The sequence below is a fragment of the Naegleria lovaniensis genome (genome assembly GCF_003324165.1).
Source record: "Naegleria lovaniensis strain ATCC 30569 chromosome Unknown tig040, whole genome shotgun sequence".
NCBI classification, from domain to species: domain Eukaryota; phylum Heterolobosea; class Eutetramitea; order Acrasida; family Naegleriidae; genus Naegleria; species Naegleria lovaniensis.
Genome location: NW_025407862.1, coordinates 27,023 through 49,744, shown reverse-complemented (window position 1 = coordinate 49,744; position 22,722 = coordinate 27,023). Strand labels below are relative to the sequence as shown.

At 37.1% G+C, this 22,722-nt stretch overlaps 11 protein-coding genes across 11 annotated transcripts; 9 read left to right on the top strand and 2 right to left on the bottom strand.

The window, feature by feature from the left end:
• Positions 1–15: 15 nt before the first annotated feature.
• Positions 16–2,033, top strand: C9374_010046 (uncharacterized protein; the record flags this gene model as incomplete). The annotated part of the gene is made up of 2 exons (XM_044685547.1): positions 16–403; positions 538–2,033. The coding sequence occupies 2 exons, from the start codon at positions 16–18 to the stop codon at positions 2,031–2,033; spliced, it is 1,884 nt and encodes a 627-aa protein (XP_044544216.1).
• A 1,070-nt stretch (positions 2,034–3,103) lies between these two features.
• Positions 3,104–4,396, top strand: C9374_010045 (uncharacterized protein; the record flags this gene model as incomplete). The annotated part of the gene is made up of 1 exon (XM_044685546.1): positions 3,104–4,396. The coding sequence occupies one exon, from the start codon at positions 3,104–3,106 to the stop codon at positions 4,394–4,396; it is 1,293 nt and encodes a 430-aa protein (XP_044544215.1).
• Positions 4,397–4,680: 284 nt separating this feature from the next.
• C9374_010044 (uncharacterized protein) lies at positions 4,681–6,490 on the top strand (the record flags this gene model as incomplete). Its single annotated transcript, XM_044685545.1, has 3 exons — positions 4,681–4,897; positions 4,971–6,331; positions 6,416–6,490. 3 exons carry the CDS (start codon positions 4,681–4,683, stop codon positions 6,488–6,490), a joined length of 1,653 nt encoding a protein of 550 aa, XP_044544214.1.
• Positions 6,491–6,634: 144 nt separating this feature from the next.
• C9374_010043 (uncharacterized protein) lies at positions 6,635–10,768 on the top strand (the record flags this gene model as incomplete). Its single annotated transcript, XM_044685544.1, has 2 exons — positions 6,635–8,837; positions 9,042–10,768. 2 exons carry the CDS (start codon positions 6,635–6,637, stop codon positions 10,766–10,768), a joined length of 3,930 nt encoding a protein of 1,309 aa, XP_044544213.1.
• A 106-nt stretch (positions 10,769–10,874) lies between these two features.
• C9374_010042 (uncharacterized protein) lies at positions 10,875–13,994 on the bottom strand (the record flags this gene model as incomplete). Its single annotated transcript, XM_044685543.1, has 1 exon — positions 10,875–13,994. The coding sequence occupies one exon, from the start codon at positions 13,992–13,994 to the stop codon at positions 10,875–10,877; it is 3,120 nt and encodes a 1,039-aa protein (XP_044544212.1).
• Positions 13,995–14,620: 626 nt separating this feature from the next.
• On the top strand, positions 14,621–15,937 carry C9374_010041 (uncharacterized protein; the record flags this gene model as incomplete). The annotated part of the gene is made up of 1 exon (XM_044685542.1): positions 14,621–15,937. The coding sequence occupies one exon, from the start codon at positions 14,621–14,623 to the stop codon at positions 15,935–15,937; it is 1,317 nt and encodes a 438-aa protein (XP_044544211.1).
• A 123-nt stretch (positions 15,938–16,060) lies between these two features.
• C9374_010040 (uncharacterized protein) lies at positions 16,061–18,435 on the top strand (the record flags this gene model as incomplete). Its single annotated transcript, XM_044685541.1, has 2 exons — positions 16,061–17,232; positions 17,346–18,435. 2 exons carry the CDS (start codon positions 16,061–16,063, stop codon positions 18,433–18,435), a joined length of 2,262 nt encoding a protein of 753 aa, XP_044544210.1.
• A 205-nt stretch (positions 18,436–18,640) lies between these two features.
• Positions 18,641–19,183, bottom strand: C9374_010039 (uncharacterized protein; the record flags this gene model as incomplete). The annotated part of the gene is made up of 1 exon (XM_044685539.1): positions 18,641–19,183. The coding sequence occupies one exon, from the start codon at positions 19,181–19,183 to the stop codon at positions 18,641–18,643; it is 543 nt and encodes a 180-aa protein (XP_044544209.1).
• A 446-nt stretch (positions 19,184–19,629) lies between these two features.
• Positions 19,630–20,136, top strand: C9374_010038 (uncharacterized protein; the record flags this gene model as incomplete). Its single annotated transcript, XM_044685538.1, has 1 exon — positions 19,630–20,136. One exon carries the CDS (start codon positions 19,630–19,632, stop codon positions 20,134–20,136), a length of 507 nt encoding a protein of 168 aa, XP_044544208.1.
• An 851-nt stretch (positions 20,137–20,987) lies between these two features.
• C9374_010037 (uncharacterized protein) lies at positions 20,988–22,238 on the top strand (the record flags this gene model as incomplete). The annotated part of the gene is made up of 1 exon (XM_044685537.1): positions 20,988–22,238. One exon carries the CDS (start codon positions 20,988–20,990, stop codon positions 22,236–22,238), a length of 1,251 nt encoding a protein of 416 aa, XP_044544207.1.
• A 69-nt stretch (positions 22,239–22,307) lies between these two features.
• C9374_010036 (uncharacterized protein) lies at positions 22,308–22,631 on the top strand (the record flags this gene model as incomplete). The annotated part of the gene is made up of 1 exon (XM_044685536.1): positions 22,308–22,631. The coding sequence occupies one exon, from the start codon at positions 22,308–22,310 to the stop codon at positions 22,629–22,631; it is 324 nt and encodes a 107-aa protein (XP_044544206.1).
• Between the last annotated feature and the right edge of the window lie 91 nt (positions 22,632–22,722).

Below are 22,722 nucleotides of genomic sequence, written 5' to 3'. Positions count from 1 at the left end.
TGTAACAATTTCAAAATGTCGGATCTAGAGAACAATGTTTTAGAGTTGGAACACGTCATTGGATATACAGGAAAATATGGTCATACAATTTCTATTCATCCTCGGAATAGTAAATATATTGTATATCCCATTGGAGGAGTGTTGGTAGTTGGAGATACAACAGATCCTCATAATCAACAATTTTTAACCGAGCACGATGAAGAGATTACTTGTGTGGCTTTGACCAATAGTGGACGATTATTAGCAACTGCTCAAATGGGAACAACAAAGAGAAAAGGCCAAATGGCAACCGTGATTGTTTGGGAATTGGCAAAAAAGAAGGTGCTATTTAGAATTGAGAGTCATCTTAATCGAGTCATGTCTTTATCTTTCACTCATGATGATAAATTTCTTGCAGTTTCAGGTGAGTTTGAAAATTTATATTCCAAACAACCCTCCTCATCACCACTCGTAACAAACATTTATTTATTATTTATATTTTATAACTGTTGATTTAATAATAATTGTTCAATATTCATTTCGGATTTCATCATTCAGACGGCTCGGGAAAGGTTTCCATATGGGACACACAAACTGGACAGCTTGCTGGAGGATCTAAAATCGATCGTCCAGCGTTCTTTGTGGCATCGTCACCACTCACTCCCGATTTCAATCCGAGACGACCTTCCTATACTTTTATCATTGCCACAGACAATTCCATTCAAGTGTGTTCATGGGCCTACGAGGCAAAGGCCATGCAATTTGTTCTTTCAACCCGCGTATGTCAGCTCCCTGGAAGAATTGCAGGCTTTCAAAGAGAGTATCTAGAAGCATGCATTGATGAGAGTGGAGAATTTTGTTATGCCGGTACCAAAACAGGAGAGATTATGATTTTCAATATCAAGAATGCAATATATAGAAACTCCATTCAAGTCTCGTCGAGTGTCATGTCCCTGTGCAACGAGAAAGACATTTTATATTGTGGATGTAGCGACGGCTCACTTAAAATGCTGCAAGGAAATGATACCAATTGGAAAATTAAGAAAGAAACAAAGCTTGTAGGAAGAGTCACTTCATTGAGTTTGCACTCGGAACAACGAGTGATGATGGCTGGAACTGACAGTGGAAAAATTTATCGGCTCAATATGGACACTCTTGAGAATGAGCTCATTGAGGAGAGTCATGTTCGTGAGGTGACAGATGTGGCATTTTCCAGTGAAAAGAGTGACCAATTTTGTTCATGCTCTTCAGATGGAACGATTCGCGTTTGGGACTTGGAAAATTATTTCACTCTCAATACCTTTGTCGTTGCCACTCAAACCTCAAAACCTACATGTATCATTTATGTGGGTGAAAAGGTCGTGACAGGTTGGTCTGACGGATTTATTCGATGTTTCAACACGAAAACAAATCAGCAAGATTGGCAAATTGTAAACACCCACAAAGGAGGTGTCACTAGCTTGGACTCTGACGGTAAAGTTCTTGTGAGTGGTGGCCACGATGGTGTCGTAAGACTGTGGTCCATGCGAAATCAAGAAATGTTTGGACAATTTTCAGACCACACCAAACCTGTGACAGGAGTGAAAATTGATCATGGACAAGCTCATTTACTTCACACGACGAGCATGGATAAATTTGTCTACACCTACGATTTACAAAAGAATAAGAGAATTGTTTTCCACTCCATTGCCGATCGATCATGTCCAGGCTTTACAGGAATTTCACAAAGACTTGATCATGAACTTGAAGTGATCACTTGTGGCGGTGACGGAAAAATTCGTTTCTGGGACATTGATTTTCCAGATCAAGTAGACATGCTTGAAGACAAGAATACTCAAATTAGCAATATCAGTATTAGTCCAAGTGGAAAATATTTAGCCTCTTGTGGAAATGACGGTCTTGTGAAAGTTTGGGACATTAAGACGAAACAAGTCATTGGAAAAGGGTCTTGCACTGCGGTTGTATCCAAATGTTCATGGTCACCCGATGAAAAACAAATCATTACATGTGCCGTTGATGCCTCAATTTCAGTATGGAATTTTTATTTGGATTGATCAATAAACGTGATGTTCCTGATATATACGTATTGTTTGCTCCAAGATGGTGCTGAATTTGTGAACGATCAATTTACTGTAGAATATCATATTGATATAAGGTCAAGTAGACATTCTCGTTGATGTCCATGGAGTAGCAGAGGTATCTGTACCAATTATAACATCTTAAGATGCCATGGAAATAGTGCGACATTACTAGTTTGTCCTTCCTTACTCTCACTCCAACAGAGGATAATTTATTACTGAGGGAAGAAAATAACAGTCCTCCACGGCTTTTCAAAATGTCCTCAATTCAACTATTTCTCTATGAATCCAACAATAAAAACAATTGTTGCAACAAAGCATTGCAAATTCCATTCAAAAAAACAAATAGTTTCAAGTCAACCAATTTCAATGAATTCCACAAGCTCTCAATCCAATCCAAAAGTTCGAAAGGGTTCATGCCGTTGTGGTCAACTCGCCTTCTCTGTGACTGGCCCTCGCATGTTCTCTACCTACTGTCATTGTCGAAATTGTCGAAAAGGTACAAGTGCTCCCTTCTCTTTACTCATTGGAATTACAAAACTTTCAATGGACCAGTGCTGAGAACCATTCTTCATCTCCCAACAACAACCTTGAGACGACCAATGTCAAAAAAGTTGTCAATCTGAGTGACAAATTTGAAGGTTATTATTGTTCCGAATGTGGAGGTTATGTCTCTCAGAGACCACTCCACGCGCCATTCATTTCCACCATGGCTAGTTGTTATGAAGAAATGAAGAAGGCTTTTTGTCCTTTGGAAATGATTCAAAATGAGGAGAAGCAAGAAGAAAAATTCTTCCAACCTGAACGTCATATTAATTATGAAAATCGAGTGTGTGAGGTGAAGGATGATTTGCCAAAATTCATGGATTTTCCATTACCTGTTGGAAGTGGAAGAATGTACATTGAACAACAAGTAAATAAAAAGTGAACCGGTTCTTTGAATACTGTGAGATGTTTATTCAAAATGTCTTCTTTTAATGCAATCATGTTCTCAAAACCATTCAATAGTTATTCATCGTGAAATACTTAAAAAAAAAAGTGAACCCATGAGATTCGTGCGCCAAGTGTTGGAGGTCATGGTTCCTCAATCGGAACAAGACGATGAAACTGTAGATGTACAGAGAAAGGATGATTTTAAACATGTTTGTTTTAATGTGTTCAGGGTGGACGAAGGCTCACTGATTCCACCGAGTATTGCAAAATATGCAAAAGATAAGTTATTCACCTTGAAGAGCATTCAACCGTTATTAGATAAAGCTCGATACGGAATGGCTCGCATCGGTCATGATGAGGGAACTGGTACTTGTTTCTTTTTGTTGCCGAATACAGTCATCACGAATACGCATGTGATTGATTTCAAATATAAACCTTTCGTTTTTAAAGAAGCCTTAAAGGAAACAATTGCTTCAACAACTATAAAACTAATTGAAGAACAAGTGCTGTTCTCAGGAAAAAACATCCCTAACGCCATGAAAAGGAAGTACAATCACATGGAAACCCAAAAGTATTTCCCAGCAATTGAAAATACGTATCAAGATCCCATTCTCGCAATGGAAGGAGATTTTGGTTTCTTAGATGTTTCGCTGCATCAACTTGAATTAGGTCCTAACAATAATGAGGAGGAGGAGCAGGAATATGGATCCAAAGTACTGTTCATTCCTTGTCCCACAGTATTACAAATTGGTCATCCAAGCTTTACCTTACATTACCCAGGAGTAGAAGGACAACCATTTTCATCGTTTCTCTCATCGCACACGAATTATAGGAACTGGGCACCTTCCGATGAGCTTGTTGAAAATATATTTCATGGTTTCGGAAAGCTGTGTTTGAGTACAGGAAAAGTACTGCCTCCATTCGTGGAGAAGAGAGACCATGATGCCGAAACGGAATGGGTTCCCAACTATGACCACCAGTATCAGAGAGATCAAGAGTTCATCATGACCAATGAATGTGTGATGACTGGATCTTCAGGAGGTTGTGTGTTATCGATGGAATGTCAACACATGGATGTTGAAGGTATTACTCTCATAGAATTTCATGGTATTCATTTTGGAGGTGAATTTGTGAAATGTAAGAATTGTTTACGAATTTCAAAACAAGCGCAAGTAGCAAAAATCATTGACAAGACTTCTCAAAATCCTCAATCATGGAATTTCTGTTCAGAGTGTCAGAATGGTGTAAAACCATCGAGTTTGGTTTATAATTACGCAGTTTCTGTTCATCATCCATTGTTCAAAGAAATGTACAAGAAATTGGTCTTACCAGAGTTGTTGAAAGTGTTGAACAAGACAATTAATGATCCGCTTCTTGTGAGACTGCGTGAATATATACAACAGTGAACTGAACAATACGAAGAGTACCTTGAGTTTGTAATTTGTTTTTCTTTTGAAGATACAATTCCTTCTAATCGCAGAGAGACAACCTGTCACTAACACAACCACTCAAACGGTTTGGGAAACTTGAATAGCTCACCCTTTTCCAATGTCACATACTGAGTAAAGTCGAGGCTCATGCACGTTCATCAGATGATGTGGTGTGTTGATGTTTGCTGTGTTTTCCAAAAACGAAAAAAAGCATTCCCGCCAAAAAATTCTACAAAAAAAAATAATATAAAAATACCGTCATGGCGAGTGCTCTTCTCAGTAACAACAACAACAATCCACAACAATTATTGGAATTGAAAGAGGTCGTTTCTCAATCTTTGACTTGTGCCGGAGTGATCGGAAGGTACAAGGCTCAATTGAGGGCAAGTGTCTATGATGTCTTGCATGGAAGACCGAGAGGAGGAGAAGTGTATTTCCAAAATCAGAAAATACAACAAATTAAAAACAATTCAGAAAGTAGGTTGAATTACGGGACATGTAATTTTTGAAATGTGGAACGCTGTTTCATTTTACAATCGAACCTTATCAGATCACTTATTGTCACAATTAATATTGGAATATTTCGATTTCTATGATTTGAAATTTACAAAAAGTGTGCTGTTACCAGAAGCCAATTTGGAACAAGAAAATAGAGAGAATGTCTTGGAACAGTTGGAAAATTCTTCAAAAAATTGTGTCACAGAGTTGGGAAATCAAGAACCCTTGTTGTTACAACTCTTTTCTCAATGGTTGCACAGTAGTAGGATGACTACTACCGAGACCATCGTCTCTGAACCTGTACAACAACCTCAGCCACCATTCGAAGAAAAATCTCCATCACCTCAACAACCAGCAACGAATGTGTCAAAACCAAGCAATAATTTCGTAGCCGTAGAAAACAAAACTACTCTCAACCAAACCACACAACCATTAACAACGACAAAAGAATTTGTTGCCAACACCGTGTCACCTTCACTCTCTCTAGATGACTCGTTTGAAGAGGAACAATTAAGCTCCACAATGAAAAAACGAACCAAGAAATCAAAAGTCAATAATGCATCACCCTCATTAGATGGAAGCAAGGAAAGTAGTCCCTCAGAAAGTTCGTTGTCAGACCTTCCAAGTCTTTCTCAAAAATTGCCACCTCTAAAACCATTGGTTGGATTAAAGACTCGTGATTCATCACCTCCTCTTGGAAGTGGTGTGACAGGTGGAAATAATACCAACATGTTGGGTTCCCTTTCGAATAATTCTTCAGCAGCAATAACCATCGAAAAGAAGCACTCTCCCAAAGAATCCACATTCCTTACCAGAGCATTTGACGACTCGGAACTTGACATTTCTGACATTGAGCCATCTCCCAAGAGTGAAAGAAGTAACCACAGTCAATATAGCAATCAAAGTCCAAAGAGTAATCATAGTCAGCTCAGTACTCACAGTGTTCATAGCACTCACAGTCAAAAGAGTAATCACAGTATTACTCATAGTGAACATTTGAGTGAAAAGAGTGTTCACAGTACGACTCATAGTGTTCATAGTCATAAAAGTAACACGAGTGAAAAGAGTAATAGAAGTGCTGGTGGTAGTGGTTCCACTGGAGAAAAATCAAGCCATCATCATCACGATGACGATCGGACATTCCAAATTTCGGATCCTCATCAAGACGACAATGTGTACAATTTTGATGAAGACTTTGGAGATATTGATGGAAATTATGCAGAAGATGGTGATGAATTTGGAGAAGAGAATTTTGATGATGTGGACCATCACGATGAATTGCATCATCCCGTAGTGGATCATCAAAATGATGAGGAAGTTTCTGGATTTTCTGGTTCTGAATTTAATGATAATTATTCAGATGATTTTAAAGATTATGAAAGTAATCCTAGCAATCAAAGTAATCATTCTTTGGTAAGTCTAATTGTGTGGAGGATTTCACATTTTTTAACAGTTGTCCATCTTGTTGTCAATATTTACAATTTTGAAAAATAATAGAATGACTTTAGTGACCATACTGCCCATTCCGAGAATTTTGACGATGTGGAAAATGTATTAGAAGATTCATTCTAGCCCCTTCGTCATCATGTAAATAAATGAATTAATCTTGTAACAAATTCTCCATGGTGCCTTCCTAATTAATTTTCCCTCTCAGATGACACCTGTCATCTTGGAAATTCATGAAACACACCATCTCGCATCATCATCAACAAAAAAATGATCAACAACTTTCGTCGTCTTTTCCACTCGAGCACAACTGATGACGACCTTCTGCACACGCTCGATGACTTTGACCGAGCCAATAACAACACTCCTCGATCGGTAACAAGTGGAAGCACGAATGACGAACAACAACAACTCGTCTCGAACAGTACTTCTTTACAAAAATCATCCGATTTGGAATTTTTAGAAAATTCAAATACAACTTCGACGGCCACCGATTGTTCGCAACAACACAATTATTATGAAATATTCAACAAAATTTCTCATCACAAGACTCATCTCAACAAGGTCATGAGTATTTCTGTGGATCATCGACATAAAAATAACATTTATTACACGACAGCTATGGATGGTGTCGCGTGTCGATGGAAGTTGGTCGAGTTGGTGAAAAATCGAATGAGTGCTCAGATTGAATTGCCATCTTCGAGTTTGACATCGAGTTCCTCCTTTTCCTTTCCAAATATGGAAGACTTATCCAATTTATTGGAATTGGATTTTATGTATGAACGACAAACAGGAGCTGTCCTTTCACACTGTCTATTTCATGAATTTTTATTGACAGGAAGTGACGATCATTTTTTAACACTCTTTTACATTCATAATGAAAAACCCATGACACGAATCAAGTGCAACGATGTGGTGACTTCAATTTTTGCGTTTGATTATTTGGCCAATGATTTTAACATTGTTGGAAGTGTTTTGGTTGGTTTGAGAAATGGTGAATTGAACATGTTCTCAATTTTGAAACAATACAGCAAACTTGGAAAATGGACAGGTGTTGCATTGATTCCCAATGAGACATTTAATAGAAATCATACACCACGTCATGCGCGACAAATTAATTTCATGACCATTTGTCCTTCGAAAGAGGTGTTGGAAAATTATGTCATGAATCAATCGCAAGTTCCATCGGCTCTTTCGATTTTAACGTCGACGACGAGTGGACAACAAGGTACTGCAGGAAGTGGTGGTGTTGCAAATCATTCACAACAAACATTGAGTCATCATTCGAACACAACATCTTCGACGGGTCATTCCAACAATGTCTCTACTCACAACAACAACAACAACCATTCGATCAATGCTTCCACTCCCGAAATTGATTACTCGACTGTGAAATCCAACGGAGGTCCCTACTCGGATCCGTTTTTGATTGTGTCAGCAGCCAATGATTGTTTTGTCAAGATTTGGTCACCCTCGACTGGAGATTTATTGTTTTTGAAAGAATTTGATTCGCCTTGCACGAAGGTCATTACAACTTCATTTCGACGCGATTCTGTTCGACATCGATTCTTTTTCGTGTCACACTACAATGATCTTTCCATTTTCACAGTGAATACCAAATCGAAATATGCCACTGATTTCAGAGTTCACTACAATATTAATCAATTCTTTCTGCATCAATTTTCTGAATTTATTGATAAGAATTTGAATGATTCATCCACCACGACCACAACATCATCATCGACAAGTAGTACCAAAACTGAAAAATCTCAAAAAGTCAAAACCCAATCCTCTCATTCTGCTGCTACTTCACGCCGTGATCGAGGATATTCCACAGCACTCTCTGTGAAGGAAAATTCTCAGACTAGTAGTAATACTAGTTCAACAACTGTTCACAACAACAACAAATCAACAAGTGTTCACACTCTGAACGAAATTCCAGTGAGTAAGAATGGATATATTTATCTGATTGGTTGGAATTCCATGCAAGCTCGATTAGAAATTTGGCTCTATAATTTGTTTGATCAGAAAGCAAAACCTACTTCTCAATATCAACAAAAATTACAAGGTGTGACATTTTTACAAAATTTAACATTGGACAGGAGTAGTGTTGTTCAGGAGAGGACCGATCTGATTACGACCTTTTCAGTCGTGTACAGCACGTTTAAAAAAACAAGTGTGAAAAAGTTAATTTTGAGAAAATCCCTTATAGAAGCAAGTTCAATGGACACGACATCATTGTTAGTTTCCTCTTCGAATAATACTGTGACCATTGTCAAGACTCAATCACCTTCTTCTCCTAAAACTCCACCGACAGCTTTGAAAATCATGCCACAACTGTATTGCAATGCTGAATTTAGAGATTTGTATCATATGGCCACGACAAAGAGAGCAGCTGAAATGAGAAATCCAGTCAAAATTGCACAATTGATACAAAATTTTAGTAAGGAATTGAGTGAAATTGGATCCATTGGTAAGTTGTTGTTGTGTGTTCCAATTTCCTTGGTTGTTTTATTGAAACATTGATTCATTGTTGTTTTATGATGAACAATATTCGTTGTAAAAATTGACATGTTTTAAATGGAACACACACTGTTTTCCACATCATGTCATGCGTCACACAATTGTCTCTCACACTTTCTGTTCCACATAATTGTCACTTACTCACACTGTTCAGATGCAAAATTAACATTCCTTCAACAATTATACACCAATAGCAACAATCATTCACCAGATTCCAAATTTAATTTCATTTTCAACATTTCACACACCATTCTCTGTGACGATCAAGAACTTGTTCAAAAATCCAAACGTGCACTTTCTCAACTCAATCAAGAAGTTCTCACTTCAAGAAAATCCACTTCTCTCCACAAGAAATTCATGTACATTCGTGAAGTGTCTCTCAAAATGGGTGAAACCAAATTAACAGTGTTGAACTATGATCATTACATTTCATTTCTGAAAGATTTTTGCAATGAAGAAGGCATTCACAAATTAATTCATGTTCAAGTGAGTTCAAGTTCGGCTCGAAAAATTGCCATTCTCGTTCAAGATGTGATCAAGACATTTTTCAAACCTGTCAAAACATGTCGACATTCGTACAAGTATCATTTGAAACCTTTTCATGAAATTAGAAATTATGAAAAATGGCTTTCCAATTTGGGATGTGAAAAATTTCAAGATATTTATATTGGATTGGGTCGAATGATGGGTTTCATGATGTTACAACCATATTTATTTGTCGAAGATTTCTTTCCCACTCGAGTCGTTGTCAAGACCATTTTAGGACATGCCATTCAATTTTGTGATTTTTCAGATTTTGGAGTTGAATATTCTGTATTGAAACAAGTGATCGAGAAGAGACACGATGGAACAAAAACTCTCGAACAAGTAATTCATGAAATTTCACGAGATGAATTTTATGAAAATTTATTATTCAATAATGAACATTGGAAAAAAAAAGAATTCTGGAAATCTCTCATGCAATCGAATCGCGTCACGGAAGACAACAAAGTGACACTCGTGCAACAAGTGGTGTCATACTTGTTATTTTCAAACATTTCACAAGAATTACAATGTTTATTGAAAGGACTTTATCAATTTTTACCTTCTTTGGATTGTATTCGTGAATTATTGGATGAAATGGAATTGACATGTTTATTGACTGGAACGAAATTGATTCATTCGGATTTTGTCATTTTTAACAATCATCCTCCATCCACCACAACTCAGAATTCCACACAACAACAACAAGTTCCATCGAATCAAGCACATTCAAATACATCATTCACGGATCCTCAACTCGGTTCATCGATTGAAACGGATCCTTGTATGGCTTGGTTATGGGAATTTATTTATGACGATATGGATGCATCGATTGTGGCAGATAATTTGAAAACTTGTTTACTTTCTAAAAAGTCACTCTCTCTCAAGAATGATCTCATGTATTATACACCCATTCCTATCATTTGTCGAGATGATCAATTGAAAGAGGACATTCAATTTAATGCAGAGGAACATGAAATGAGAATTGGGACTTTCCAGAATAAGCAAAAATTCTTTGAATGTTTATTGTATCATATTGAACAGAATGCGAGTCGAAGATCGACAGTGAGTGGAAGTGGCGTCTCGTCACCACGTACTCCATTATTAATGTCTCCTTCGACGCAACCATTGAATTTACCACCAGTTGCTGTGAATTCTTCACACATTCCCACGCCAGACATTTTTGACACACCACATGCGGCAGTTGCTGACACCACCTCCGCACCAACAACAACTACAACAACAAATGAACCTTTGAAGCTCATGATTGGTGGTGATTCGACGACGAGTTTAATTTCCACTTCGGTAGACACGACTGGCAGTGAAGATTCCACCTATTCTGATTTGAGTAATAAATAAAACATGAACGACCGACGACCCTCAGTACGTTGTTTTTGTTTTTAATTCTCAACATGTATTCTTTTTAGCTCACAAAAACTCTTCATGTAATGTACATGGCCAATGCTCATTCTAGAACTGATGAATGCAACAATGGAGGAGCAGACTTTTTAAATTTCGAAATCAATTTCAACGCCTTATCGACCGTATTTTCAGGTGTAATTCCAACTTTTTTGTAAATATCTTGATACGCTCCACTTGCTCCAAAAGTAGTCATTCCCAATGCAAAATGTGAAAATCTTCCAATCCAACCCTGAGGCGAAGAAGCTTCCACAGACAAGACTGGAATTCCCTGAATGAAAATTTGATCCTTATACTCTCGTGGTTGTACTTCGAATAATTCCCAACTTGGCATGCTCACAGTATTGACTTGAAGTCCATGCTCGTCTCTCAATATTTTTGCTGCTTTCACAATAATTTGAACTTCTGAACCTGTTGCTACTAAAATAATATCTGGATCTTGTGTCGATTCAAGTACATAGGCTCCTTTAAGAGTTTTGTGAATGTCAGTGTTTCGAATTTGAGGTACATTTTGTCTTGTCAAAATTAAGCATGTAGGAGTGGCCGTGCTCTTCGCAGCAAATAAATAAGCGCCTGACGTTTCTCGTCCATCTGCTGGACGTATCACTACGAGATCTGGAATGGCACGAAGAACAGGCAACACTTCAATAGGTTGATGAGTAGGTCCATCTTCTCCTAATCCAATACTGTCATGTGTCAAGACGTATATATTTGGAATATGAGCCAATGCAGAGAGACGAATGGCTCCCAAAGCATACGATGCAAAATTCAAAAAAGTACCGACATAACTTCGCAACAAGCCATGATACAGAATTCCATTCGAAATAGCAACCATTCCGTGCTCTCTCACTCCAAATCGAATATATCTTCCGTGACGTTGTTGTGGTTGGAAATCCAATCCGCCTTCAATATCGGTCAAATTTGATGGTGTTAAATCTGCAGAACCTCCCACGAGACCAGGCATGACACGAATGATGGAATTTAATACCATATGAGAGGTCATTCGAGTGGCGAGTTCTTTTCCTTCCTGTTCTTCTTTTTCGAAAGTAGGAAGTAATGGCTCAATGTCTCCATCGAGTTCTTGTCGACTCATTCTCATGATCGTTTCCCATTCGGTTGGATATTTTTGGGAATATTCTTGAGCGAGTGTATTCCATTGTTCGTAAAGTTGTGCATTTCGAGTGGCTATTTGATTGAAATCTTTTTGAACTTGATCGGGAATGAAAAATGTTTTCTGTGTGCCAAAACCACATAGTTGCTTCAAATAATTGACAGAATCGATACCGAGTGCTGACCCGTGTGCTTTGGCAGACCCTTCATGCTTGGTAGCATATCCAATAGATGTTTTACAAATAATTAGCGATGGTTTTTGAGTGACAAGTTGAGCTGCCTTAATGGCATTTTTCACACCCAATAAATTGGAATCTGCGTCGACCACTTCAATGACGTGCCATCCAAAACCTCGTACCACTGTGGCTGTATCTTGTGTGAAAGCCAGTGTAGTACTTCCATCGATGGTAATCTTGTTATCGTCATAAAACATGATGAGTTTGTTCAAACTTTGATGACCTGCAAAAGACATGCCTTCGTTACACATTCCTTCCATCATGTCACCATCACTACAGAATGTAAAAACATAATGATTGAAGAGTTTCAAATCTTCCTTATTGAATCGAGCTGCTAAATGTGCTTCTGCGAGTGCCATTCCTACCGAATTGCAAACACCTTGTCCAAGAGGACCAGTGGTAGCTTCAATTCCCTCGGTGTGACGCCATTCAGGATGACCAGGTGTCTTGGAATCAATTTTTCGAAGACGTTTCAATTCTTCCATGGGCATGGACTCATAACCTGTCAAATGTAAAAGAGCATACTGTAAGGCACATCCATGTCCATTGGAGAGCACAAATCGATCTCGATTAAACCATGCTGGATTTTTACAAGTACTTCTATAGAAATACTTCCACAAGACATAGGCCACAGGTGACAAGCCGATGGGACATCCTGGATGACCACTTTTTGCATTCTCAACCATATCGACTGTGAGACATCTCAGTGTGGCTACTGCCAAATGATGTAAGCGATGACGCAAAATTTTGGCCACTCGTTGAATTTCCACGTTGGTCATTTCTGGGTCGAACTGTAATACCGAAAAATTGGATTCACGCTCATGCTTTTCAAGGCAGAATAAGACGTCTCTATAAATATTCGAATTGGATGCCCAAAGATTCAGACGATTTCGATCACATGGAATGACTAGTCCACGTTGCAAAATTTCATCAACGTGTGTGTCTGAGAAAAATTGTTGAATATAGTTGAGAGCCTCTTGCTTTCGTTGTCCTTGTAATTGAGAGTTTAACACAATGCATGATACAGTTGGAGTAATTTTCGTAGCACCTTTTCCTAACAATGGTAAGAGTGTTAAATTCCATTTTTCATCTTCTATTTTGCATTTGAGACCACACATGTGTTCGAGTCGTCCAATATAGGCTCCACATGGAATACACTTTCCGTAACGACAACTCTCGACCAAATCTTCGGCACCTTCAATTTGAGTGGCATTCAATATCGTGCGGTAGGAGGTCACAAAGTGTTCATCAGCGTGTTCAGGTTTTTCTGGAAAGACACTTCTTGAAATCATGTTCGTTCTTCCCTGCAATGCAAGTGAGGCATAATTTGTCACAATATGTAAAGCATCTGAAGAAGCAACATCAGGATACACCAACGAATCGTATCCCTTATGTTGAGCCAAATCAAGCACCGAGGCGAATTCACTTGGAGATTCTTTCTGTAACACCACATTGGTTTGAATTAAATTTGGAATTCCATACAATTCAGATTGAATGGTACAACTTGTCAATGCAAATTGAAAAGGTTGATAATTAGGAATGAGTTGATTCAAATCCTCCTTAATGGGAGCAATGAGACCATTCTTAACCAATAGAGGAAGAAAGGCAGCATCCACACTGAATACATCTGGCAACTCGGAATTCATTAACAATACTTGATCCGAATAGCAATTGAATTCACCTTCGTTTTCCGAGACTTGAATGTGTTTGGAACCTGCATCTCGTAAAAAGTGTGCAATTTTAGTTCTTGATTCACGAGATAATTGATTGGGTAAGAAGAGGGAAACTTTGATGCGTTCGGATTGTGTTTGATCTACCATTTTGTATAAATGTTTGGTTGTGTGGATGATCCGAAATTGTTCTTGATGATGAAGAAGCCTTTGATGAAGACGGAAACTACACTCGGGTAATGGCTATCTTGTTTTTTCGCTGATGATGATGAATAGGCAATATGAAGTAGCAGTCCATGACGAAAGTAATTCATCACCACAAGAGTATTAATTACTATTTTACCAAATATCCAAATCCATACGTCCAAAGCTCATCATGATGATACAATTGTTCATAATCCACTCTCGGAAATCCATTTACAATTTGTGCTCTCATTAGTCCCTAGAGGGTGTTGTTGTTGCTGTTGTTGATCAACTCCTTGAAGCAACTCCATTTCATCCTTCGTTCCATTCCAAATTAAAATTCAATTCGAGTACCTAGCTCTTTACGATATTTTTTGCATTGTGTGGAAGTGTTGAAAACATAATAACTATAATCCCGGGATTATAGTTATTATGTTTTCAGTTCACGACTTTATGAAGTGGTGTTGGAAAATTTTACTGTGTTACGGTTTGGTTCGAGGGAACGGTTCAATCACCCTCCATCCAATGATCTTTAACGTTTTAGTAATTTCCAGTGTTCTGAGAAAACCTTAACAATGTCTAATCAAAAAAAAATGTTCTCAACTGGTCCTGTCATCTCGCTACTAGTGTATCTTTTGATGCTCACACTCCTCTGCACGATTACCAATTCCCAACCTATTGTTCATGGTTATCACGAAGATGAGTTATCACACGAAACTGTTTACAACCAATCTCCAAACTTGAAACTCACAACTAGTCGAGTCGTTACACCAGATTATACCATCAAGACACATTTACCTCTGTCAGGTTATGTCGATCATGTCTTTCTAGATGCCAATTCGAGTTCATTGTTTGTTGTTGCAAGTGGTTTCAATCAAATCAATCAATTGGATCTTTCAGGAGGAAGGTCTCATACCTTTCCAATTTCCATTTCTGAAAATTCATTAAGTTTGAGAACGATGGGTTTTGTAGAAACTTGTGTCTGTGGTTTGTATGATCCTGTTCAAAATTCTGTGTTTTTGGTGTATTCGACAAGTCAGAATTCTGCTCAACATTCTGGAATTCCCAAATCGTACATTGTCAAAGTGAATTTACAAAATCCAAAAGTCAATTCAGTAATTTCCTTAGGAAAACGTGCTCAAGTCATGAAATGTGTACAGAATACAGATTTGAACTTGCTTCATATGGTAACAAGAAAGGAAAATTATGAATTGTCATTGTCGACATTTGATCCAAGAGATTCAAGTTTGTATGAAGAAACTATACCAATGATGGAATTGGCACAACTTGAATTTAATGCCAAGATTGGTCTCGTTGTGGTTGCAGTGAATGCTTCTCAAACCAATTATTATGTCTATTCACCACAATTAGAGTTACAATTTATGACAATTGACATGAATCCACAATTTTACACCACATGCTTGATTGATTCCATGTACATTTCATCCGAAGGTTTATTACCTCATCTCACAACGGCCTTTATCAAATGCAATAATCAAGCAACGTTAATTCAAAAACTTGTCATTGACATGAGCAAGAAACAATTCACATTCTGGACAAGCAGTCAATATCCAAAGGTAGTTCGAGTTTACAAATTATCTGAATATCATTGGAAATCATTTAGTTTTGATTATTATTTCGATGATTTTACTGAAATGGTTGTATGGAATTCGACTGCTGGATGGAGTGAACAGAATCGTTACGTATTGAGTGGAAATTCAAGATCTACTTCTTCTGGAAAGTCATTGCAAATGAGTGTAGTGATACGTGACGATGAAGGACAAGAATTTTTGGCCATTCCTCAAAGTTTTGTTGATGTCAATTTGTCCTATCAAGTCGACATGTACAATTTGGAGAATATTATGGAACCCAATAATTTTCTTAATAAGGAAAAAGAGAGAGGAAAATGATGAAGTTACATTGTGTTGTTAATGTTTGAAAGAATGATTTTAAATTTTCATTAAATGTTCGATTGAACTCTTCTTTCAAATCCTGATGAACGAAAATATATTAATAAAATGAAATCAAAAAAAATGCGCAAATCATCAGGCGAGGTTTCATCATCCTCCAACACTCAAGATGTTCATCATTCCGATGAGAGAAAATTACTCCAAAATTTAAAAATTGGAACAATCAGCAAACGACAATATCAAATTCCACTGTTGTTGTTGAGTGATGTCGGATTATTTGCTTCCATGATGTTACATTTTATGATTTGTCCATATACCAAAGTGGAAGAGAGTTTTAATACTCAAGCTACGTTTGATATTTTGAGCAAGACGAGCACAAGTGATTTTGATCACATGTTTTTTCCCGGAGTTGTACCACGTACATTTATCGGAGCTAGTATTGTTTCAACGTTGATTCAGATGGTTCGTCCAATTCTCTCTCCGATCTTTCAAATGTTTTCTTTAATATCTACAGATGCTCCATCGGATTTGTTGTTGATGCGATTTGTTTTGGGATGCTTGTCGTTTACGGGATATCAATTTTTCAAAAATGGAATCCGAAGCAGATTTGGAGCGTCCATTGCTCTTTGTTTCAATATTATTAATTTGGTTCAATTTCACTTGCTGTATTACATGTCGCGACCATTGCCAAATACTTTTGCTCTAATATTAGTGTATATTGCATTTGGATTTTGGACACGAAATAATGTGAAATCCATGTTCTTTTTACTTGGATTTACAGCAGTGGTATTTAGGAGTGATGTTTTTGTCTTGATTGTACCGATAGCATTACTGTGTCTTGTCACTCGACAAATCAGCTTATTCTCTGGTGTTTTGGTTGGTGTTACCTCCATTGTGTCGGGAGTAGCTTATTCAATAATGGTAGATTCATATTTTTGGAGGAGATTCATTTGGCCTGAGGGAGAGGTGTTCTTGTACAATACGGTTGAAAATAAGAGTATTAATTGGGGAGCATTACCTTTCCATTGGTATTTCACGTCAGCTCTACCTCGCTCCTTGTTGTGTGCTCTCATATTTATTCCATTTTCATTGGGAGGATTGAAACGAGCACATGCCGAGTCGGCAAATGAAACTTCCAAAATTTCGAAATTGGTACTGATTGGGACCATGTTTTGTGGAGCCTTATTATTTGTTGTGCTATACTCGTTTCTTCCTCATAAGGAGTTGCGATTTATTTTCTATGCTTTGCCATTATTGAATTTGGTTGCTGCCCTTGGTTTGAGCTCGTTGTTAAGGTTAGTTAACATTTTTTTGTAATTATTTCTCACACATGTGAATTCGTAACGTGCTTACGTTGTTGGTGTTAATCACACCCATGAAATTATTGAAAATCCATATATATTCTCAGCGGTAATATTGTGAAAATTGGCTTTGCAACGCTACTTTTGACTGGTTCTCTTTTTGCAAGCTCACTCTTCTTGCATGTGAGTTCACTAAATTATTATGGAGCTGGAGCTTTAATGAAATTGCATGATTATTTAGGGAATAGAAATAATACGGATCTAGTACTCATTCATATGGATGCACATGTGACCATGAATGGTGTTTCTCAATATCTCTATCGCGATCAGTACTCGTATTCCAAGCTTGAAATTCTCGACAATTCTACACTCAATACTATTCATCAAGAAATGTTTACACACGTTCTAACAGGCGAACAAATTTTGAACAATGCAAATTTCAGACTCATCGGTAGACAAAGCGGATTTAAGAATTTAAATTATCGAAAAATCCTCTCGAATCCAAGTGAACTCATTGGAACCGAACACAAAATTTACATTTACGAACGAGTGAGTCAGCCCGAATATCTTGTTCCCATAGTGAAATGGGCCCAAAGACGTGACAAAATTTTATTGACTGTCGAATTATCGAATGCCAGTGAATTGAGTATTCACTTGACGGATCGAGATCGAATCAGCTTCAGAGGCCAATCCTCTGGTCGATGGTATGCCTTTGACCTTGTATTATTGGATGATATTGGCAAGTTGAATTTTGAACCTGGTATTCGTTGGATCAAAATTACTCTTCTCAAAAGAAAACCATATTTTTGGACAAAATTATCAAAAGATGCATCCAATCCCTTCAAGAAGGATTGGGATAATTGGGTTGAAACTGAAAACGAAGATGACTATAACCCCGAGTTGGCACTCTCTTCATTGGATCCTTCTGTGATTCAACAATGGTACATTGAGGGGCATGGCACTACTGAAACAGTCATGTTGAAAAAGACAATGTCACTTTTCACAGGAAAAAGCGACGCTGCCAGTTCCACTTTTAATCAAGTATTGATTCGAATTCACAAAATTATTGATCATGCTCAACATGTCTTTTCACCCATTCAATTTTCACGATTAGTCACCTTGTCTTTATTTGGAATGGTCATTTTATTATATTTGAACAATAGTTTTGTACAGGGTTCTAAATTGAAACAAGATTAGATTATTATGGAATAGATTGAAATTTTAACAAAAAACACAAAATTGATTTTAATGGAAAATTGGGTTGTTACACGGTTAACGTTTGTCAAAAATTAAAGATCATGAAAGAGCCACTTTCTATTGGTTATCACAACTATATTCGTTCCTTGAAAAATGTCAAAAATAAAATTTTGTCAAAACTGAAACTTCTTGGACAAAATTGAAATTACTTCTTGTATGAGTCTACTTTTTGATGTCTCTTCTTGTGGTGACGTCTCTTTTTACAATGACGTCTAGTCTTCCTGTGACCATGTCTTTTCTTTTTTCCATGACACTTTCTTTTGTGTCCATGATGTCTTTTCTTCTTTTGGGAATGTCTTTTCTTTTTTCCATGACAAGTTCTTCTCTTGGAATGATGATGCTTCTTATTAGATTTACTTCGTCTGACATGTCTTTTCTTTTTTCGATGACATTTTCTTTTACCATGACGATAATGTTTTCGAGAAGTTGTGTAGGAACGTAAATGTTTTCCATCAATATCCACAAAATGTTTCACACCAATTCGATGCTTCTTTGAGTGTTTGCGAGAAGTATAATGTTTTCTTCCCTTTCTTTGTTTGTTGTAATGATCGACTTTCTTCTTACCCTTTTCTAAATAAGTTGAAAGAGAAAGTCCTTCGGCTTGGACCTGGAAGGAATCGCTGCCACTTGCCAACATCAAAACGGCAAGAGTTATGGCGATAAAGAAAATTGCGAGTAAATGTTTCATTTTAGCACGGTTGGAAAGGATTGATTTTTTTGAATTGTATTCGGAAGGAAATGATTGCGTTGTTGCTTTTAATAGGAAATTTTATTGAATTCGAATTTTGGAATTTGTCATGAAAAAGGTATGACAAGTGACAAGGTGAGTGAAAATTGTGAATTGGTCTAAAACAGAACCAGTACAAGAGATGGGAATTACTAATAATGGAAGATTGTGGATGATGGCTTCTTTTAAAAAGGAAGTTTCTGTCCCTTGTTCATGAAGTAAGTTGAGAGGAAAATAAACTTTCTAATTTTTCATTTACAGTCGCATGGGGTATTATATGGAGTTAGGAGTGCCAGGAGAATTTCAATGAACAAACAACCACAATCAAAATTGAACACTCAATTTCAAATTGTTTTTTCTAAAATAAACAATTTAGAACCTTTCTTCTGTTTGTTCATTCTGAAAAAATGGCTTCATTCAAACCCTTCCTCAATGTGGCCGTCTCACTCCTTGTCATCCTCTCCATGACGTTGTTGTTAATTTCATGTGTCTCTTCAGTGAATCTCAAAATGTGTCCAAACAACCATGGTGCAAAATGTGAACTACAAACTCAACAACAAACCACCATTTCACACACTCAACAATCCTGTGGACATGGAACCTATGATCCTCGTACGAGACGCTGTAAATGTGCATCTGGATGGAAAGGATCTCAATGTAACATTCCCATTCACAAACCATGTCCAAAAAAGTGTTCCGCCACACATGCAAGTTGTGTCAATGGTAAATGTCAATGCAAACCAGGTTATCATGGTCCTCAATGTACATGCCATGCACCAACCACATGCAACAATAGAGGAAGTTGTACTTCTTCTGGAAAATGTCAATGTAAAAGTGGATGGACTGGTTCGGATTGTAAAACTCCAAAAGTTGTTCCATCTCCAAAACCATCATTGACAAATAGCACTTTTTGAATGATATGATATAAAAATTACATATCAGAGAGAAAGTTTTCATAAATCTTACGTATTTCCATGTGAGAGGAATGTAAAAATTTTGTTTTCAAAAAAACAAATGAAACGAATAGGTTCGGTTCGATGTGACAAATTACCACATCGTTTCAGTCCTTCTTTTGTAGTGAAAAAGTGGCCTCTTTTTTCAGGTTTTAAAAGCATTATTTGTTGTTCCAGTGCGAAAGGAATTTTCGCTCAATAGTCTCCCATGAAATTAGGACCCATTCAAATCAATGAAGGAAACACGACTTATCATGTGAAAAATTTGGAAAATTTGTGGCTATTTTAAAAAGTTTTTCCAGGAGAGGAAGAAGAAGCAGTTGCTGAAGATGGAACTTGTTCGAGAATTCCAAATCAGGAATTCTTCGAAAGAAGAAAGGAAGGTTGGGAAGATTCTAAAGCACATTGTCATGTCAAGAAGGGCGTAAAGCCATTGTATTCTTGGTGGCAAGGACAGAAATTATCACTGATCGAAGCAAGAAAACAAATTTATTGTAAACTCTATTCTGAAAAAGTCATTCATACAGAAGCCTATAAAAAGTTAAAACAATTTGTGGAGGTAGGAATGAATTTACAAATACTGGCTATGATTATTCAAGTGAAGAAAAGGCCTTAAGTGAATGCATGACTCTTCGAGACCTTTTGGACACGAATTATTATTGTGTGGATTGTTAACCAACGAAAAAGTTTGGGAATAAATATTATGGAATTTCCGTTCCAACAGCATGTGTTTTTTCCTCAGTCTTAATTAATTATTAATTAATTCAGTAACCAACCTCTCAATGCACTTTACAAAAACATTCCCATAAAAAATGAAGCGAAACAAAACCATCGATTCACACAACAGTGAAAAAACATCCAAAAAACACAAAACGATGGAAGAAGAAACTATTTCTTCGGAGGCCTCTTCTTCTTCAGTTCAAGAGAAACAAGACGTATGGACTGAAGAAGTAATAATTACACCCGAAAATATTGTGGATCTAGTGGAATGTTCATTTCGGAAACGATCAATGAACAGCAAGTCTTTGGAAAAATCATCATTATCCATTCATGAATATATTTCCCAACTGATGGATGTTCTTTCTAAGAACTTTTACCGAACGAGTCTTGCTGACCTTCCCGTGGAAATAGTTTACCAAATTACTACCTTTCTCGATGAAATTACACTATTGAAAGGGAGATTTCATCGTATTTGCTCTCATTGGTTTTGGATTTTATATTATGATTTTGGAAATCTGTTTTGGTCGAGAATTTGTAGATATTTATCAAAAGGCAAAATCACTGTCCGAGAGAATGGAAAATCAGTTTGGAAACCGAAACAATTGAGAAAGTATTGTCTTGCAAAATTGAGAGCACAATTATTAGCAGAGAAGTGTGGACCTTTACGATATTTATATGCAATATTGGACTATGATGACTCTAGTTCCTCCGATTATGATTATGATGTGGTCAATGAATTGAAAATTAAGGAGTGGAAGAATGGAAATAATGATAGTATTTTCGACACCATGTTTGTCATTGACTATGACTTTGAAAATTGCAAGAATTATCATGCGTTTTGTTCATGCGAGCCTCTTCAATACCAAGTGATTTGCTTCGAGAATGTTGTTACCGTCCACTTTTGTGAATATACTCCCTTTTATTTTGTTCTCGTGTATGACCTGTCGTACAGGTATGAAGAGGATTGTGATGACGATTTTAGGGGTTTTATACATGTCGCCAGAGGATTTCATGAATATGACAATGATGATGTGAAACCACTCGCCGACGTGGAAAACGGATCTTTGCAATTTGCAACTAGCAAGTATTTAATGTTAATGGAATGGTTGCAAATTCCAAATCGATACTCTCATAAAAAGCAGAGGAAATTCATCGAGAAATTATTACGTCGCTCCATTCCTAAAAGTTTGCTAGGACATGTGCTCAAGCATTATGGTGTGTTTTATGACGGCGGACCAAAGGCTGAGGATATTCAAGAGGAAAGTGATTCTGATGATGAAGAGGATGACGAAGAGGATGATGACCATGATGCCAAAGAGGTTGAAGTTATTGAAATTGATTAAGGGTTGGAAATGTAGAATAATGTAGAAATTATCACCTAAAAGAAAAAACTCTAAAAAATTTAAAAAAAAATGAACAGTGCAACATCAGCTCTCAAATCAGCCAACCGTTCACAAATTCTCATTCTCTATCGAAAATTGCTCCGAGTGGGTTATCAATGGCCTCGATGGGAGGATTCCGATGATGGTGCATATTTAGGAGATTTTATATTGGACAAAACGAAGAGGGAGTTTAGAAAGAATATTAATGTTGCGGAAAGTGGTCCGTTGATGGAAAGAGCACGACGGGAATTGAGATTTCTACAAACTTTACAGGCTGATATTTTCAAAAAACAATTTGTGTTGAAAAGAAATTATGCAGAGTCTGCGGAGGAAATTGATCATGGCGCAAAATAATTTTTGATGAAAGATTAGTTTGAAATATTTAAAAATTAAATATAGTTTTGAATTCTATGATAATTGACTAGATGACAACTAAAGGATGAAG